This window comes from Entelurus aequoreus, linkage group LG06 (genome assembly GCF_033978785.1).
Source record: "Entelurus aequoreus isolate RoL-2023_Sb linkage group LG06, RoL_Eaeq_v1.1, whole genome shotgun sequence".
NCBI classification, from domain to species: Eukaryota; Metazoa; Chordata; class Actinopteri; order Syngnathiformes; family Syngnathidae; genus Entelurus; species Entelurus aequoreus.
The window spans coordinates 18,339,057-18,359,632 of record NC_084736.1 but is presented as its reverse complement, the minus strand read 5'-3'; the positions used below and the strand labels follow the sequence as shown (position 1 = coordinate 18,359,632).

Genomic DNA, 20,576 nt, shown 5'->3' with positions numbered 1-20,576 from the left:
AAATGTTATTTATTTACTAGCAAGCTGGTCTCGCTTTGCCCGACATTTTTAATTCTAAGAGAGACAAAACTCAAATAGAATTTGAAAATCCAAGAAAATATTTTAAAAACTTGGTCTTCACTTGTCTAAATAAATTCATAATTTTTTTTACTTTGCTTCTTGTAACTTTCAGAAAGACAATTTTAGAGAAAAAATACAACCTTAAAAATGATTTTAGGATTTTTAAACACATATACCTTTTTACCTTTTAAATTCCTTCCTCTTCTTTCCTGACAATTTAAATCAGTGTTCAAGTAATTTTTTATTTTTTATTGTAAAGAATAATAAATACATTTTAATTTAATTCTTCATTTTAGCTTCTGTTTTTTCGACGAAGAATATTTGTGAAATATTTCTTCAAACTTATCATGATTAAAATTAAAAAAAATTATTCTGGCAAATCTAGAAAATCTGTAGAATCAAATTTAAATCTTATTTCAAAGTCTTTTGAATTTCTTTTAAAATTTTTGTTCTGGAAAATCTAGAAGAAATAATGATTTGTCTTTGTTAGAAATATAGCTTGGTCCAATTTGTTATATATTCTAACAAAGTGCGGATTGGATTTTAACCTATTTAAAACATGTAATCTTAATCAGGAAAAATTACTAATGATGTTCCATAAACTCTTTTTTTAAGTTTTTCTGAATTTTGAATTTTAAAGAGTCGAAATTGAAGATAAACTATGTTTCAAAATTTAATTGTCTTTTTTTTTCGTGTTTTCTCCTCTTTTAAACCGTTCAATTAAGTGTAAATATCATTAATTATTAATAATAACATAGAGTTAAAGGTAAATTGAGCAAATTGGCTATTTCTGGCAATTTATTTAAGTGTGTATCAAACTGGCAGCCCTTCGCATTAATCAGTACCCAAGAAGTAGCTCTTGGTTTCAAAAAGGTTGGTGACCCCTGCTATAGAGCGATTCATGTGTGAAATTTTTAACACATTACCGTAAATTATCAAATAATATTATTTATCTCATTCACGTAAGACAGTGGTTCTCAACCTTTTTTCAGTGATGTACCCCCTGTGAACATTTTTTTAATTCAAGTACCCTCTAATCAGAGCAAAGCATTTTTGGTTGAAAAAAAGAGAGAACGCAGTAAAATACAGCACTATGTCATCAGTTTCTGATTTATTAAATTGTGTAACAGTGCAAAATATTGCTCATTTGTTGTGGTCTTTCTTGAACTATTTGGAAAAAATACATAAAAATAACTAAAAACTTGTTGAAAAATAAACAAGTGATTCAATTCTAAATAAAGATTTCTACACATAGAAGTAATCACCAACTTAAAGTGCCCTCTTTGGGGATTGTAATAGAGATCCATCTGGATTCCTAAACTTAATTCTAAACATTTCTTCACAAAAAAAGAAATCTTTAACATAAATATTTATAGAACATGTCCACAAAAAAATCTAGCTGTCAACACTGAATATTGCATTGTTGCATTTCTTTTCACAGTTCTTTTTGACAGACATTTAAAAAAAAATCTCACATACCCCTTGGCATACCTTCAAGTACCCCCAGGGGTACGCGTACCCCCATTTGAGAACCACTGACGTAAGAGACGGGGCATATATCAGCAATCGTCACGCACACACGTCAACCAATAAAAATTTGGCGAGGGCGGGTTATGGCAGAAGTGCATTTTGAAAAAAAAGATGCTACCTGCTACTACAGATTTATTAGTAAACGTATAGCATGTTCTATATGTTATAGTTATTTGAATGACTCTTACCATAATATGTTACGTTAACATACCAGGCACGTTCTCAGTTGGTTATTTATGCCTCATATAACATACACTTATTCAGCCTGTTGTTCACTATTCTTTATTTATTTTAAATTGCCTTTCAAATGTCTATTCTTGCCCAAAAAATGCGATTTATACTCCAGTGCGACTTATATGTTTTTTTCCTTCTTTATTATGCATTTTCGGCCGGTTGCGATTTATACTCCGGAGCGATTTATAATCCGAAAAATACGGTAATTAAAATGACACCTAATATAAACACAAGTGCCGATGCAGTTTTGGTTAATCCAGATCTGATCCAGAAATTGCAACAATGAAACCCTCGTTTATTGCTGGTAATTTGGTTATATTTATTAATTATCAATAGAATATTTTTGCTCGTGCAAAGGGACGTAACGATATGAAAGTTTCAAATCACGGTTATTGTCATCATATAATTGTTTAAAGTGCTCAAAAAGTACTTTGTGTTTAAAAAATAAATACGTTCCCACACAAAATATTGGCAGAAGAAATATGTTACATAATCTGGCTGCTTTAAAGCCATATCATTTTTACTTCAAGGTGTTTATCTTCTTCTGTATTAATTTGTAAAAATGGTTGTGTTTTTTTTTTAATGATAAACAAAATAAACATGTGTTGGGCGCGTCATATCTGATTTATGTGACGTCACTCAAATTCACTTCCTGTTGTCGTATTGCTTCTCTGTAGAAGAGAGCACAGCTTGTGGTGTTTATGTGGAAAATGTAAATACATCTGTGGAGGTTACCCTCCTGTGGTTTCCTCTGACCACAAAGATCCTCGCGTGAGCCCGTGGGTCTGCTGTAACAATGTTTTTGTTGTCCGCACACGCGCCAGGTCAGCACTCTTTTCGTCAACTTTTCAGTCTTTTCTGGCTCCAACTGACGTGTCTCGTCTCGGCTGCTGCTAATAAGCATGGCAGGTGATTGGATGATCAGCCCCAGCTGGGTTATTCCAATCACCTGCCAGCTGTGCTTCGAGGCCGGTCCTTCCACACGCCGCTCCGCGGCAGGCCCGCAGACCACGCCCCCCTCCACAACATCTTAGTGGCTCGGACAGTAATGTGTTTATACAAGTTTGGATTGAAGAATGTTGTTTTTTTTAATGGAGAAAGGTGTTAATGTCTCTTGTTTTCTAACTTCTCCAGTAAATGAGCAATGTCACCGATCAACCTGTCAGTTTATAAGTGTTATCAATAATTGAATACGATAACTTTGATTTAAAACGGTAATGCTAACTGTGAGAAGTTTTACCACGGTTTATCAATGTACATTCCTACTACAGCATAAAAAAACTGAGAAACGTTTTTCTTTACATTCTGAGAGTCCTCCAGACATGAAATAATACTCATATAGTCACCTTTACACTCTTTTGATATGTTTAATCCATTCTAGTCATGCTGTCTGAGGCTGAGCCAATGAGTGGCCCCGATACTGCACAGCACGCTCTGATTGGTTTGGTCTCATTACTAGGAATGTGTACCCTCTACATTTGAACTGATATGGTACCACCTGAAAATCGATACAGGTACTAATTTTCGATACTTTTGCGTGTGTTCATAAAAGTTAATTGTTTTTTATAGTAAAACCTCATTTTTTGTTGCAACATTTAAAAATGAGCTGATTATAATAACTGCTGTGCATTTGTTATATATCAGTGTTATTTTTATCACATTTCTGAGCAAGTATAACATTACGTTGCAATTACAGTCGCAAGTCCAGTAGTGTTTATGGTGTGTCGGACAGTTCAGTCTTTGCCGTCTGTTGTGCCCTACAAAGTGTTGGTACTGCAAGTGTTGTACTTATTACTACTTAGATTTGAATGTGTTGAAATCGCCATGTAAAATCACTTATGCTAATCAGTAGCATGTCAAAAGCAAAGCCAATGTATATTAGCATCAACCGAGCGCATTTTAGGAAACGTGGAGCCTGCTCAGTGGCCTTGTGGTTAGAGTGTCCGCCCTGAAATCGGTAGGTCGTGAGTTCAAACCCCGGCCGAGTCATACCAAAGGCTATAAAAATGGGACCCGCTACCTCCCTGCTTGACACTCAGTATCAAGGGTTGGAATTGGGGGTTAAATCACCAAAATGATTCCCGAGCGTGGCAACCGCTGCTGCTCACTGCTCCCCTCACCTCCCAGAGGGTGGAACAAGGGAATGGGTCAAACGCAGAGGGTAATTTCACCACACTTAGTGTGTGTGTGTGACTATCAGTGGTAATTTAACTTTAACTTACAGTGGAGCGTTTTTTTGAGTCAATTTCTTTGCTGGCATTGAAAATTGTAACATTGCCTCCAGGTAGTTTGGATGAGTCCGCTCTCAGTGCTGCTGGAGTGATCGCCAAGTGCCGAAGTGCAAAGAGTAAGCCACCGGGCGTGACGTCACACGCAACCCAGTTACCAAAACACGGTACCGTTGCATATTACGTGAATAGTACTCATCCCTAGCCAATACTGCTGCAGTTTTGATATTTTTAGTACATTTTGCCATTTTATGCTTAAAGAGGCTTAATTTAGGGCAAAAACATGTAGGATATGCATAAAAAAAACTTCAAAGCGCGATGTGGCGAGGGACGTGGTGTCACTTACGTCTTCAGCCAGACAAGACACACTGTGGAGGACCGGAGTTGGACTTTGTCTCTCGTACTGTCTCAGCCTCTCGTGGATCTGCAACACAAACCCAAAGTGCACCTTTTGAAGAAAAATACACGACATGGCGCCTTCCTGGCAAAAGACACGAGCAGGAGGAAGTACGGAGGAACCTCCATTTACCAACCCCTCTATTTGCAAACTTTTGGATTCACAAACTTGCCAAATGTGCATGTATGAACCGTGTCTATGTGTGCGAACGCTTTATTGTAGGGGTGTCAAACTCATTTTAGCTCAGGGGCCGCATGGAGGAAAATCTGTGCACACTATTAAAATCATGGCATTAAAAGTAAAAAATAAAGACAACTTCAGATAGTTGTTTTTTTGTCTTACTTTGGCCAAAAATAAAACAAACACATTCTGAAAATATTACAATAAAAATATAGAAAAAAAATCCGGCAGCGGTAAAGTTTAGATCCATGTAGGAAAGAAGAAAGTGAATGAATGTTTATAACTGAATGAATTACATATGCATGAAAATGTGTTTTCTTTTGTATTATTTTTTTTTTATGAATCAATTAACATTTATGACAACCTTTTTCCAAAACACAATATAGAATGTGAGATATAACAGGATAATGCATACGTTTATCATTTGTTTTCAAAACGCTTACAAAAAAGTGGGACCCCAAAAATTTACTGTGAGACCCCATTTTTATGACTTGACTTTCGAAAATTCCTAGCGCCAACACTGATGGAGTATTGGTGCGTGCAAAACAGCAGCGGGCGGCTGTGGCCTGCGGGCCGGTTCTAATACTAATCAAATATCATCCCGGGGGCCATAGATAATTCATTCGTGGGCCGGATCTGGCCCGCGGGCCTTGACTTTGACACCCCTGCTTTATTCAGTCATGTTGTGTCGCGCCTCCAGGCAAAAAGCAGGGCGCAGCATTTTTGGGGAGGCGGCGCCCTCCGCAGCACTTGCTGCACAGTACACTACTAGTCACTACTCAGTACTTAACACTTTTCTGTGTTTTTGCCTTTTTGACAAGTTCTGTCCATTTTGCTAACTCAGTGTGAGTCCCAAAAAGACAACAGACCAGCTGGGAAAGGAGGAGATAATCTCTGTTACGAGCTGTTTCATCGGGTTGTTCTTTGTTTAGATCAGTGGTCCCCAAACTTTTTGACTTGGGTTAAAACAATTTGGCCGGGGGCCGGGTTCTGTGTGTGTGTATATATTATTATTATTATTAGCCTTTATTTAACGAGGTAAAATCCCATTGAGATCAAAGATCTCTTTTCCAAGGGAGACCTGGCCAAGAGGGCAGCAGCAAGGTTACATTAAAAACAGTAAACAAATACATAAAACATCACATTTACGACATTAAAACTTGCTCACATAACACATGTGCATACAGACAAGGTAGACTGCAGTCCTTTCACAGAAGCTTTAAACTCATTCAACGTAACAAGGGTTTGAAGTTTAATATTCGATTGTAGGTTATTCCAAGCCTTCGCTGCTGAAACCCTAAATGCTTTCTTGCCCAGTTCAGTTCTTACTTTGGGGACGACAAATTGCAGAACATTCATTGAACGAAGATTGTGACTTCCTTGTTTCTTTGTTAAAAGACAAGACAGATAAGATGGAGTGATGCCCAGAATGGTTTTGTAGATGAAAACATACCAATGATTGAGGCGTCGAGCACATAAAGATATATATATCCATACATCCATTTTCTAGCGCTTGTCCCGTTCGGGGTCGCGGGGGTGCTGGAGCCTATATATATATATATATACATATATATATATATATATATATATATATATATATATATATATATATATATATATATATATATATATATATATATATATATATATATATATATATATATATATATATATATATGTATATATATATATATATATATATATATATGTATATATATATATATATATATATATATATATATATATATATATATATATATATATATATATATATATATATATATATATATATATATATATATATATATATATATATATATGTATATATATATATATATATATATATATATATATGTATATATATATATATATTCCTCGCACACTAATTGCTGACACTGCGGCGCAATGATGTCACGTTATCGGGTTAGACAATATGATTTGCCTGAGCGGCTCGGCGACACCGAGAGTAACAAGCGGTGGAAAATGGATTAGAAAGGACAGATTTAAAATAATTATAATAAAAAATAAATTTAAAAAATAAACTTTTTTTTTTTTTTTAGCTTGGGACCGTAGTTTGGGGACCCCTGGTTTAGTTTCTGGGTGTCTTTTTGGTTTTGTTGGGTTCACTTCCTGTTTTGGACTCTTATTTTTGTGACACTTCCTTCTGTAGTTGTATTCTGTTGCAGTAGCTTTACCCTCCTTCTGAGCGCTTCCCTCCTCACCTGTAGATTGTTAGTGTTAATTCATCTCACCTGCGTTTAATGAGGTTAGAGGACTATTTAACCCAGTCTTCCTTAGTTGTTGGTGTTGGCATCATTGCATAGGTTTTGATATATAAAAGAACACACAAGGTATGTGGATTTTGATATTTTTTTTCACCTTAGATTGTGTTTTGTTTGTTCGCTGGCCAATCCAGCTCGCTCCTTTTTGATGCACAGCTTTCCCTGTGCCTTTTTTGTTTCATACATTGGGACAGTAAATTCTCATTGACTTGCTTTTTGGGGTCACATGCTCCACTACGAAGAGCACACCTAACAATGGGCCCCATTCAGCAACCGTTCTTAAGACATTTTATTCTTAGGCCCACTTACGAAGTTTTTAAGGATATTGTTGCATTCACTGTTAGAATAATTATGTATATATTATCACACAACTCTTATGCTTAAGGGCCGTTGCTATAGTTATTATCAATTGTGCTGAAGTTGTACTTTTTTTTTTATCTGCGCAAAGCCAGTTGTCTCGTATCAGTGTTTTCAGAACATGGAGTGCCGTGACGCAGACAAAGCAGAGACAGGGCGATATCACAAGTGTCAACACATTTGCATTTCATTAATAATCATATATTGTGTCTAACTGGAGCTGTTGAGATTACCCCCTTCCTTCAGCGGCAGCTTCAAGTGATGTAACCAGGGACCTCCCAAATAAATAGAGGAAGCACGTGGGCTGAACTTTAGAATGTAGTTTGGATCTGTAACTAGAGTACAGCCCAAAAAAAAATGTCTCTCCTCATTAAAAAAAAAACAAAAAAAAAATGTTTTGTTTTGTTTTTGGTCATAAAGAAATACAATCATGTGTGCTTACGGACTGTATCCCTGCAGACTGTATTGATTTATATTGATATATAATGTATATATTGCGTTTTTTATGTTGATTTATTTAAAAAATAAAAATAAATTATTGTGCGGCCGCAGCCCGGTACCATTCGGGCCACGGACCGGTGGTTGGGGACCACTGCTGTATAGCACTTTATATTGAGTATAAACCTTCACTAAAATATGGACTTTCGTCAAAGTTGTAACCCATAATTCATATTCACATTGTTTCTTTTTGCTTCACTATACAAACGTTTCTATTTACAAACGGTTCAAGAACCAATGAAGGTGGTAAATGGAGGTTCCACTGTAATACTGGTGTCCCTCACCTTCATCAGGTACCCCAAGCTCCTCTCGCTGAAGACGTCTCTGAGGAACACCATGTCCTCCTTGTGGTTGGCGTCGGGCCGCAGCTGCGAGGTCAGCAGGGCCAAAGTTTCGTGGAGCCCTGGCGGGTGGAGAAGGTGGGTGTTACTAACAGCAGGTGATGGAGGACTCCAGCACTGCAAGTCACCTCACCTGTCCCCGCTGTGAGGACCGGCATGGCTTCTTTCATGGGTCAGCCAGGTGAGGAGGACAACACCCGGGCGGGGTCACTTCAAACCGCATCAATCATAAAGATGCTCGGTGATGTTTCACATGAAGTAACGTCTCTAGTGGAGAGTGGACAGAAAAGCTCTAAATGAACACAAGACGCCCGGAGGGACAGAAGTCCACGCCAGCGCGCCACAAATAGACTCAGACGTGACACTTTCTGGGTGGCGTTCCAACAAAAATGACGTACAGCTGGCGAAATCTCGTTAGGAGCTTAGCGGCGGATCACACAAACATGATGGAGCTCACCGGTCAGCTGATTGGACAGCAGCTTTTATTTTCTTTTTACCACACGCTCGCCACTACACAGCTGGAAGTCTGAATTTGACACTTTGGGGAAAATGTCCCAACATTGGCTTGGATGAGACGTCTTAGCTCGTAATTAAATGCTGCTGACTTTGAGAGAACATTTATTTTATTATAATTAGAGATGTCCCATAATATCGGACTGCCGATATTATCGGCCGATAATTGCTTTAAAACAGTGGTCCCCAACCCCCAGGCCGCGGTCCGGTACCGGTCCGTGGACCGCACAAGAAATAAAAAATTTAAAAATATTTTTTTAATTTTTTTTTTATTAAATCAACATAAAAAACACAATATATACATTATATATCAAAATAGATCAATACAGTCTGCAGGGATACAGTCCGCAAGCACACATGATTGTATTTCTTTATGACAAAAAATAAATTAAAAAAATAAACCCCCCCCCCCCCCCCCCCCCGCGGTTACGTCTCCCAGTCATACTTGCCAACCCTCCCGATTTTCTCGGGAAACTCCCGAATTTCAGTGCCCCTCCCGGGGCAACCATTCTCCTGAATTTCTACCGATTTCCACCCAGACAACAATATTGGGGGCGTGCCTTAAAGGCACTGCATGTGCGTGCCGGCCCAATCACATATCTACGGCTTTTCACACACACAAGTGAATGCGAGGCATACTTGGTCAACAGCCATACAGGTCACACTGAGGGTGAACGTATAAACAACTTTAACACTGTTACAAATATGCGCCACACTGTGAACCCACACCAAACAAGAATGACAAACACATTTCGGGAGAACATCCGCACCGTAACACAACATAAACACAACAGAACAAATACCCAGAACCCCTTGCAGCACTAACTCTTCCGGGACACTACAATATACATACATATAAAGATGGGTGGGTATGGGAACCTCAGGTTTCCCATACATTCATTTATCTGTTGCAGTGCACCACAATTTAACTCAAAGTTTATTTATATAGCCATTAATCACAAGTGTCTCAAAGGGCTGCACAAGCCACAACAATGTCCTCTGCATCATCCTCTGCTTCTTTTTCCACTTTTCTGATTTATAAACGATACCAGAGCGTCAAATCATTAGGTTTCACAGATTTTCATGCCTCTGAACGCTTTGTTTTGCAGTTATTTTTAACAGTGGGCACAGTGTGAGGGCATTTCTAGCACATGCCAGGTCTTTAATGTTATACCTTCCCGTTTTATGCTCTCCTGCGTGCTCTGTAGAGATGGAATTTTACGGCTCTTTGAGGAGCTTGCATGGTCGTTTTTAACAAGATATGATGAATAACTGTGTTTTTATGCGCAGTGTCCCACACTGCAAAAAGTCAGTGTTCAAAAACAAGAAAAAAATACAAAAATGAGGGGTATTTTACTTGAACTAAGGAAAATTATCTGCCAATAGAACAAGAAAATTTGTCTTGTCAAGACTTTTTCCAAAAAAAGTAGAATTAGATAACTTCAATGAACCCAAAAATACCTTTTTTAAAATAAGAATATTCTCACTAATAACAAATGCACTTTTCTTGGTAGAAAAAAAAAAATATAAGACCTTTTTGCTCAATATGTTGAAAAATACTCTTAAATGAAGTAAATGCTAGTGCCATTATCTTGACATAATGATATGCACTTGGCATTACATTTCTTGAAACCAGCAAACTTATACTAAAAACAATTTTATTGTTCTTAATGGAAAGGCAACAAGGCAACCGCTTGTTACTCTCGGGGTCTACTAGCCGCTCAGGCAAATTATATTGTCTAAAAATGCATTTTCCCATCGATAACATGACATCGCTCCAAGTGCGTGCTCTTTCAGTCTTTCAGTCAATTAGTGCGCATATATACAGCCCAGCCCCCGGCCAAAAAATGTTTAATTGTAATTTTGAGGAATTCATCTGAAAGTGCATGAACTATTTCTGTTCAAAATTGTTAGAAATGTCACATGTTTAAATATTAACTGTCAGTTTACTGTACTGTGCCAACTGTACTACTATATGAGTACATATTTTCTATTGTTTCATTGAAAATAAATCCGCAAAGTCCATTTGGCTGTCATCCGTTTTAATTATGAGACAAAATTGTGTCAAAGTCATGATTTATTTTTGTTCATGCTTGAAATAAGAAATTATTATTTAAAAAAAAAAAAAAGTAGTTTTATACTTGTGAGTGTTGACACAGCTTTGCAACACTTGATATTCTAGTTTCAAGCATGTGTTACTCAATATAGGTCATAAATTCTCAGCAACAAGCTGTAATATCTTACTGAGATCATTTAGGACCAAAACACTTAAGCATAAGAGTTGTGTGATAATATATACATAATTATTCTAACAAAAACCCAAAATAGATTTTACTGTAAAAAAAAAAAAAAAATTGCTCAGTTGCCAGGATTTTTATTTATTTTTTTTACGGCATATTACTGGAAATGCAATGGAAAAACAGTACCACTCTTTACAGTCAAATCTAGAGTGGTTGATTTTATAGTGTATTACTGTAAACCAGGGGTGTCAAACTCATTTTAGATGGGGGGCCACATGGAGAAAAATCTATTCCCAAGTGGGCCGGACTGGTAAAATCACGACACGATAACTTACAAATAAAGACAACTTCAAATAGTTTTGTTTAAAAAAAGAACTAGCACATTCTGAAAATGTACAAATCATAATGGGGTTTTTTCACACTTACATGTTGCGGTTAATAGTATTCTGTCTTTATTTGTAGCTATTTCTACTTTCTGAATAAATTATGTGATAATGTTCATCAGTCAACTCATTGCTGTTAATTTTCGATCTATCAAGATAAAAAAAAATATCAAAATAAAATTACAGGATGTTATTTATGTAGTTTGCTCATTTTCCTCGACTGGTGTACTAACATGTTTTTTTTTTTTTTTTTTTTTTTAAACTTGTAGCATCTACAAAGATACAGAGGATCGCTATAGTGACATCTAGTGGACAAATTTAGAACAGCGGTTTCTTTCATTCAAAAATTTCGGCTAATTTTTATACTTGGCAAACTCATCCCGCGGGCCGGATAAAACCTGTTTGTGGGCCTGAGCCGGCCCTCGGGCCGTACGTTTGACACCCCTGCTGTAAACAAACAGCTGCCTTTTTTTTTTTTTTTTTTTTTTACTAAAAAAAACTTTGGTACTAACTTGCCAGAATTTTACCGTAAAGGCTATTGTCATTTTTACAGTGCACGATTTGGTGACTTGCTTTGAAATCATAGGTCAAGCTGATATTCAAGTACTTATTTTTATTTAAAAAAACACAAACATTTTGTTGCATTATTAGATATTACATTTGAAAAGATATGAATATAAACATAAGCATGCAGTTCGTGTGTTTTTTGAAACGTCAAAATGAAAATAACAAATATTTAGTGAGAAAATATTCTTTATTAAAGTACAGTTTGTATATTATTACCATTTCGTGGGCCATATAAAAATGATGTGGCGGGCCAGATCTGGCCCCCGGGCCTCGAGTTTGACACCTGTGTCTAGCGTCATTAACGAAGCTAACAAAGGTTTCAGCCCTAAAACATATTAGACTCAGAACGTGTGTGTGTGTGTGTGTGGTCAGGTGGTGTAGGGTCTCTCTAACAGACTTGAGCAGCTTGATGGTCTCCCCATGCTGCCAACAAGATGCTGTCACACCAAGCAGCAGACGCTCGGTGACGTGTTACTCACTACTACGCGCACGGCATGCGGAGGATCAGCCTGTTTGTTTTAAAAGGCTACCACATGATCGTCGGCGGCGCATTTCAGAAGCTTCGCGGTTTCCCCTAGCAACGGACAAAAGTCTCAGGACACAATTCCCCCTACAGGAAGTGAAAATGCAGCTGCAATGCAACAGCTTGTCCTCTTCTGGGAGGATTTCTGTGCCCGTTTGCCCTTGTTCTTCCACACCACACTCCTCCACGCGCGCCCCTATGGACCTTGCTTTGTGCACAGGAGGACAGAACGAGGTCAAGTGTTTCCCACAGGTTGTCATCGTAAATTATGTCTTGGTCTAATTTGCATAACTGGCCATGACTGGTGAAATGGAGCTTATTGGATTGCGTCATTGGAAATGTGCGACATTATCTGTAACCTTTTTTTAACAACTGAACGTGACGTTATTGAATTAGAGGTGTTGCTTTCATTTCATGCAGAATGAAATGATTTCAATAGGGACGATGCAGTTCAACATGCAACTGATGTTTATTGCCAATTTCCCATTGCCAATGGTCTCTTAGAGAAATAACATGCTCTAACATTTCATACCAACTATCAATACACTGACATTAAATACATGATACAAGCCGGTATCAATTTAAAAGGGCCACAATAATGTGTACTAGGGTTGTCCCGATACCGGTACCAAAATGTATTTCAATATTTTTCTGAATAAAAATGGGACCACAAAAAATGGCATTATTGGCTTTATTTTAACAAAAAAATCTTAGGGTACATTAAACATATGTTTCTTATTGAAAGTTTGTCTTTAAATAAAATAGTGAACATACAAGACTACTTGTCTTTTAGTAGTAAGTAAACAAACAAAGGCTCCTAATTTAGCTGCTGACATATGCAGTGTCATTTATCATTCTATTATTTTGTCAACATTATGAGTGACAAGCTGTAAAAATGAATTATTTATCTACTTGTTCATATCTGGTTATTTTCTGTTTTAAACATGTTCTATCTACACTTCTGTTAAAATGTAATAATCACTTATTCTTCTGTTTGGATACTTTACATTAGTTTTGGATGATACCACAAATTTAAGTATCGATCCGATACCAAGTAGTTACAGGATCATACATACCTCATGTGTGCAGGGGACGTATTTCATGAGTTTATAAACATAATATGAATTTTAAAAAAAGGAAAAAAGATTTTGTGACGATAAAAAATATCAATGTAATCATAGTTCTCCCTTTTCTGTCTACACACTGTCTGCTTGTAAGTACTCTGTAATTGTGCGCTGCCGAACATGCTCCTCTGCTCGTAAAACCAGCAATGTCACGACGTGATGTCATGCCCGGGAACCGGTACTTTTCAGAATATAGTATCGTTTTTGATTCACTAGTACCACGATACCATACCGCACAACCCTAATGTGTACATACCTTCAGCCAACACTCAGCCTTTGTTGTGAACAGATTCATGTCTGGGATTAAATTTGATTTGTTCCATATACTCCATAATTGACAGCCCGTGACGGAACAAAGCAAAATTGTCCAATGTAGTTTTTCAATATAATATTTTACATTTCCATACCATCCCTCTTACTGTTATGTCTTTTCATGTACCTAGACCAGGGATTCTTAAACAGTGGTACGTTTAGCACTATTGGTACGCACGCTCCATCTAGTGGTACGCCAAAGAATCACTGTATTAAAGTTTTGTTATCTATATTCAAACATTGTTACTGTTCAAACTGTGTCTGTTACAGTGGCCAAAAAATTCAATATATTTGTTGAATAAAACCTATTTTCCTATATTCAAACACAGTGTTACTGTTCAAACTGTGTGTAATGTTGCCGTTTTAAATACACTTGTTAAAACCGCTGCCTTATTTTTAATGAATACTTAGGCCTACTACGCTACTGTATTGTAATGTTGGTCATTATGGTGGTACTTGGAGAGCAAAGTTTTTTCTGAGGGGGTACTTTGTGAAAAATGTTTGGGAACCACTGTATTAGCCCATCACAGGCAACTTCATTTCATTTGTGTACAAGTTTCCTAAACTGAGCACTGATTTGTGTTACAGGAGTGAGTATTGGCGTATAATTTGTAAAAACATGAAATATAACCATTAGCATTCATGCGACAGTAATTTTACAAGAAAAATAGGCTTTTTGAGAACTACTAAGACCAAAAAAAATTTAGAAAAATAATCCAGAGATATACAGAGTAGACGCTCATGCCGGAGCCTTACATGTATTTATGTTTTAATTATTTTATTATGCACGGCTTTTAAATAAAATGTACACGTCATTGCGTGTCTGATATATCACCATATTGATAAAGGGATGCGTTATAATGCGTAAAGGAGCGTATTTTATATTTATGAGCCCCAAAATAAACCTAGTCACTGCACTGCAAAAACTGAAATCTAAGTAAGATTAAATATCTCAAATAAGGGTGATATTTGCTTATTTTCTGTCCGATAAGATAATTCTTCTCACTAAGCAGATTTTATGTTAGTGTTTTACTTGTTTTAAAGGCCTACTGAAACCCACTACTACCGACCACACAGTCTGATAGTTTAGATATCAATGATGAAATGTTAACATTGCAACACATGCCAATACGGCCGGGTTAGATTAGTAAAGTGCAATTTTAAATTTCCCGCGAAATATCCTGCTGAAAACGTCTCGGTATGATGACGTTTGCGCGTGACGTCACGGATTGTAGCGGACATTTTGGGAAACCATTGTGGCCAGCTATTAAGTCGTCTGTTTTCATCGCAAAATTCCACAATATTCTGGACATCTGTGTTGGGGAATCTTTTGCAATTTGTTTAATGAACAATGGAGACTGCAAAGAAAAAAGCTGTAGGTGGGAAGCGGTGTATTAGCGGCCGGCTGCAGCAACACAAACACATAGCCGGTGTTTCATTATTTACATTCCCGAAGGATGACAGTCAAGCTTTACCATTGGCCTGTGGAGAACTGGGACAACAGAGACTCTTACCAGGAGGACTTTGAGTTGGATACGCGGTACCGTGAGTACGTACGCAGCTGCGGCTTCCAAACATTTGATCGCTTGCCCGTACGTGCGTGCCGCTATGTGCATGTCACGTACGTAACTTTGGGGACTTTGGGAAAATATATGTGCTGTATGAACTTTGCGGAGGTGAACGATACTTTGGGCTGTGGGATTGAGTGTGTTGTGCGGGTGTTTGAGTTGTATTGGTGGGTTATATGGACGGGAGGGGGGAGGTGTTTGTTATGCGGGATTCATTTGTGGCATATTAAATATAAGCCTGGTTGTGTTGTGGCTAATAGAGTTTATATATGTCTTGTGTTTATTTACTGTTTTAGTCATTCACAGCTGAATATCAGGTCCCACCCGCGTCTCACCGCATCTTCCCTATCTGAATCGCTTCCACTGCCCTCTAGTCCTCACGCTCACTTTCCTCATCCACAAATCTTTCATCCTCGCTCAAATTAATGGGGAAATCGTCTCTTTCTCGGTCCGAATCGCTCTCGCTGCTGGTGGCCATGATTGTAAACAATGTGCAGATGTGAGGAGCTCCACAACCTGTGATGTCACGCTACTTCCGGTACAGGCAAGGCCTTTTTTATCAGCGACCAAAAGTTGGGAACTTTATCGTCGATGTTCTCTACTAAATCCTTTCAGCAAAAATATGGCAATTTCGCGAAATGATCAAGTATGACACATAGAATGGACCTGCTATCCCCGTTTAAATAAGAACATCGCATTTCAGTAGGCCTTTAAGGGCCGTTGCTATAGTTATCATCAATTGTGCTGAAATTGTATTTTTCTTTGTCTGTGCAAAGCTGGCAATCCAAAAGATTGCAAGCCAGTCTCGTATCAGTGTTTGTTTCCAGAATCGGCCTGCTGACTGCCAAGGCCGAACATCGAGTACCGTGACGCAGGCAGAGCAGCATTTGCATTTTTGTATGATCATATATTGTGTCTAACTGGAGCTGTCGAGATTACCCCCTTCCCTCAGCGATAGCTTCAGTGACGTAACCAGGGACCTCCCAAATAAATAGAGGAAGCACCTGGGCTAGACTTTAGAGCAGACCTGGGCAAATTAAGACCCGAGGGCCACATGCGGCCCGTTAGGCTTTTCAATCTGGCCCGCCAGGCCTTTTTTTAGATCTTTAAGATGGAAACTGTAGCTGCCATTATGATGTGCAGTGATGTTTTCAAATGACCGTAAGTCTTGAACTATACAAAGTATTTCATTAGTTGGAATCTGCCCTTTTGCGTGATATACTAGTTACTATGGTAATCAAATTAGTTACTATGGTAATCTAAGTGACAGCAGCTCAGACGAGGCACCAAGCAGTGTGGGTGGAGAGCGTTTCCACAGAATGTTTCCAGAGCGGCCAGCCTGAAATGCGGGTGTCAGGGACAGACGCGGAAGGAGATTTTTACAACCAAGTTCTAAAGCTTAGTGATGTATCAGATGGTAGGTGTTTTGTTTTTTTCATATTTCGCTGTTTGTTGCATTTTTTTTGGTGTTTCGCTTGATTGTAAAATATGTGGATGGAGAGGGCGTGTGACGTTGAAATGTTGTCAATATTCAGTGTTTTATCGTTCATAGCTAATTTTGTAAATCCCACATTCTTTATTTTCATGTACATTCTGGGTGTCTCATTCAGTAAAAAAAAATGTAAAATCCATTCCGTTTAAGGCGGTCCGTCATAACGTTTTTAGCATTCAATCAGACATTATTGTGAGTTGTTGTATTAGTGTTCCTAAAATCAGATATACCGGCCCCCAGACACATTTTTTTCCTCTAAATCTGGCCCCCGAGTCAAAATAATTGCCCAGGCCTGCTTTAGAGCTTAAAGGCCTACTGAAATGAATTTTTTTTATTTAAACGGGGATAGCAGATCTATTCTATGTGTCATACTTGATCATTTCGCGATATTGCCATATTTTTGCTGAAAGGATTTAGTATAGAACAACGACGATAAAGACTTTTGGTATCTGATAAAAAAAAAAGGCTTGCCCCTACCGGAAGTAGCGTGACGTAGTCAATTGAACATATACGCAAAGTTCCCTATTGTTTACAATGATGGCCGCATGAAGTGAGAGAGATTCAGACCGAGAAAGCGACAATTTCCCCATTAATTTGAGCGAGGATGAAAGATTTGTGGATGAGTAAAGTGCAAGTGAAGGACTAGTGGGGAGTGGAAGATGCTGTGAGAGCCGGGGGTGACCTGATATTCAGCTGGGAATGACTACAACAGTAAATAAACACAAGACATATATATACTCTATTAGCCACAACACAACCAGGCTTCTATTTAATATGCCACAAATTAATCCTAATGCTACCTCCTAGCTACTAGCTCGAGCTAGTTATAGCAAGCGATCAAATGTTTGGAAGCGCAGCTGTGTACTCACGTTATCGCAACTGTGTATCCAAATCAAAGTCCTCCTGGTAAGAGTCTCTGTTGTCCGAGTTCTTCCATCTTGACTACATCTTTCGGGAATGTAAACAAAGAAGCGCCGGCTGTGTACGTGTTGTTGCTGACTTCCCTCGCAAAATAGACACTTCGCACCGACAACTTTCTTCTTTGCTTGCTCAGCTTCTTTCTCCATAATGCAATGAACAAATTGCAACAGATTCGCCAACACAGATGTCCAGAATACTGTGGAATTATGAGATGAAAACAGAGCTATTTCGTATTGACTTCAATGGTGTCCGAATACTTCCGTTTCAATGATTGACGTCACGCGCATACGTCAACCCTCAGAGGCGTTTCGAACCGGAAGTTTAGCGGGAAATTTAAAATTGCACTTTATAAGTTAACCCGGCCGTATTGGCATGTGTTGCAATGTTAAGATTTCATCATTGATATATAAACTATCAGACTGCGTGGTCGGTAGTAGTGGCTTTCAGTAGGCCTTTAATTTGGATCTGTAACTAGAGTACAGCCCAAAAAATGTCTCTCCTCAACTGAGCAAAATGTAACTCTGTCTCTGCATGATTCCTTGCTTTTCGTCTGTTTAATAGATGTCATCAGTGTTTGAACCTGACATCTTCTTTAAGCAAACGTAAACAAAAGCGAATAATCAAATGCTTAGGCAATAATGCAGTATCATTAGCCGAATCCTTACGTTTAAAAAAATCCTATATTTACAAGTGGCCCTCTGAGGGCAGACATAACTGTCATGTGGCCCTCAATGAAAACAAGTTTGACACCCCTGCGCTGGAGGGTCAAAGTGCGCCGTCAGCGGCTCGCCGCCGCGTCAAGGCAGGAAGTAAGATGTTATTTTGGAAGCCGACGCGCTCTACCTTCAAGCAGCTGATGGCCACCACACGCCGGCCGATCGCCTTCAAGGGAACAAAGCTAATCCGCTGCCTTGTTTACGCCACCACAAGGCCACCATCACCACCATCATCACCATCACCACCAGGAGGGTGTGGTCGCAGCCTACAATGATGGAAGGCACCCCTTCTGCTATGTTAGCATCTTCCTGGTGTGTCAGTGACAGCATCGTGCTAACACTACCCCCCCCCCCCCCCCCCCCCCCCCCCTCTGCAGTATCACGCAGCGCCGCTCTGACAAGCCGGCAGATGGAGGGACACAAAAAAAAAAAGGGAAATGTGCAGCGATGGAGGGATAAAGGAAGCTCCCATCTGCTGGCGGACAGCTCATGTTGTTGTAAAGAGGAAAAAAAAAAGCCCACAAGGAAGCGTCTCTTACCTTGTCTTCTCACGACGACTGCAGCCACACTCTTCCTCCTCCTCCTCTGGCTGCTTTGCTCACAAACCTGCTGCTGCCCCCCCCCCCCCCCCTTAACCCCTCCCCCTTTCAGCCCCGCCCTCACGTCTGTGAGGCGGTGGCGGTCATCAAACGAGCAATCCTTGAAAGAGATTGACAGCAGCACTTTTTTTTTATTCTCCGCACGTCTCCATGGAAACTACGGCGTCTCCCTCGTGATGTCATCACTCGACCCTATATAGGCACCAGTGTGACCTTTGAACTCTGCGTAATAAAATAAATCACTCGCGTTCTTAGTTTGGCACACCAGTTTGACATTTATGTTTATTTTTTTATGCATATTTTATTTGTATTGCTTTTTTAGTTGTGTAGTTTTTATTTAATGTTATTGGTTTGTTTAGCTGTATTTTAAATACACAATACACTTATTTTTTTCTTACCTTTGGTTTTTAATCGGTACAGCATTTTGGGGCCTTAGTATAGAGGTTTATTTGAAATAGGGACAGATACAAAAACATAGACAACTGAAACAGTTATCCGATGCATGCATCACAGTGTTTGTAGCCAAAGCTAATTTACAACACTCGTCCCCAACAACAACAACACAGATCCAACATCATTAAAATAGGAAAATAAAAAATAGAATGAGTTGATAATAATGATAATAGTAATAACACAGACAAAGTGTAAACTAGATAAAAGCCAATAATAATAATAATAACACAGACTAAGTGCAGACTAAATAAAAACCAATTAGTAAAAATGAGTAAAAACTAAACATGGGAACACGATTGTTGCTCAACTAGCCATAATTGTGTTTGTTTTTTGAAAGTGACAAGTGCAGGTATACTTTTCAAAGTGTCCGTTAAAGAGTTCCATAGTTGTGGTCCTTTTTATTGAAAAGGCAGTCTGGGCAAAAGATGTTCTACGGAATGACACTGCTCGGGTGGTAGATCTGGTACCACTTTGCAGTCTTGTAATTGCCTTGCAGAGCAATTGGGGAGCAGAGTTATGCAAGCATTTAAAAACCAGTTTGACTGTGTGTAACAAAATAAAATTGGTAAAACTTAAAATATTGTATTTGGTTCAAATTTGGCAATGATGATATCGTATACTCTTCTTGTCTAGAACTTTCAAGGTGCGGTTATAAAGACACTCAATGGTCTTGATTGATGACTGGTGTGCCTGGGACCATGTGGTTAAGCCATAAGATATGTGTGACAGAATCATTGCATTCATAAAAGTAAAAGCACAGCTAAGAGTTAAGCAGTGTCTTATAATCTTAAAACAGCCTAGGTTTGCCTTCAGGGTTTTACACATTTTCTTAATGTGACTTTTAAAATTCAGCTGATAGTCTATGATTATGCCCAAATATTTGACTTCAGGTACTTGTTCAATGACCTCCTCATTAATTTTTATATTCAGGTTTGTTTGAGGTAGCTTTTTTATGGAGAAGCAGACAGAGTTAGTCTTTTTAGTGTTTAGGGTTAAACAGGATGACTCCAGCCAAGATGCTATTTTGTCTAATTGAGCATTTAACTTCTCAGCAACTA

General features: G+C 38.4%; 1 protein-coding gene across 4 annotated transcripts in view; it reads right to left on the bottom strand.

Moving 5' to 3' along the window:
* Positions 1–19,073, bottom strand: part of mpp3a (MAGUK p55 scaffold protein 3a) — a 30,574-nt gene extending 11,501 nt beyond the window's left edge. For all 4 annotated transcript variants that reach the window (XM_062050152.1, XM_062050154.1, XM_062050153.1 and 1 more), the window contains exons 1-4: positions 19,006–19,073; positions 8,241–8,374; positions 8,051–8,169; positions 4,399–4,476 (exon numbers count right to left, since the gene is read on the bottom strand). In XM_062050152.1, the coding sequence (XP_061906136.1) occupies positions 4,399–4,476; positions 8,051–8,169; positions 8,241–8,277 (234 nt within the window). In that variant the 5' untranslated portion in view covers positions 8,278–8,374; positions 19,006–19,073. The remainder of the gene's footprint in view (positions 1–4,398; positions 4,477–8,050; positions 8,170–8,240; positions 8,375–19,005) is intronic.
* Between the last annotated feature and the right edge of the window lie 1,503 nt (positions 19,074–20,576).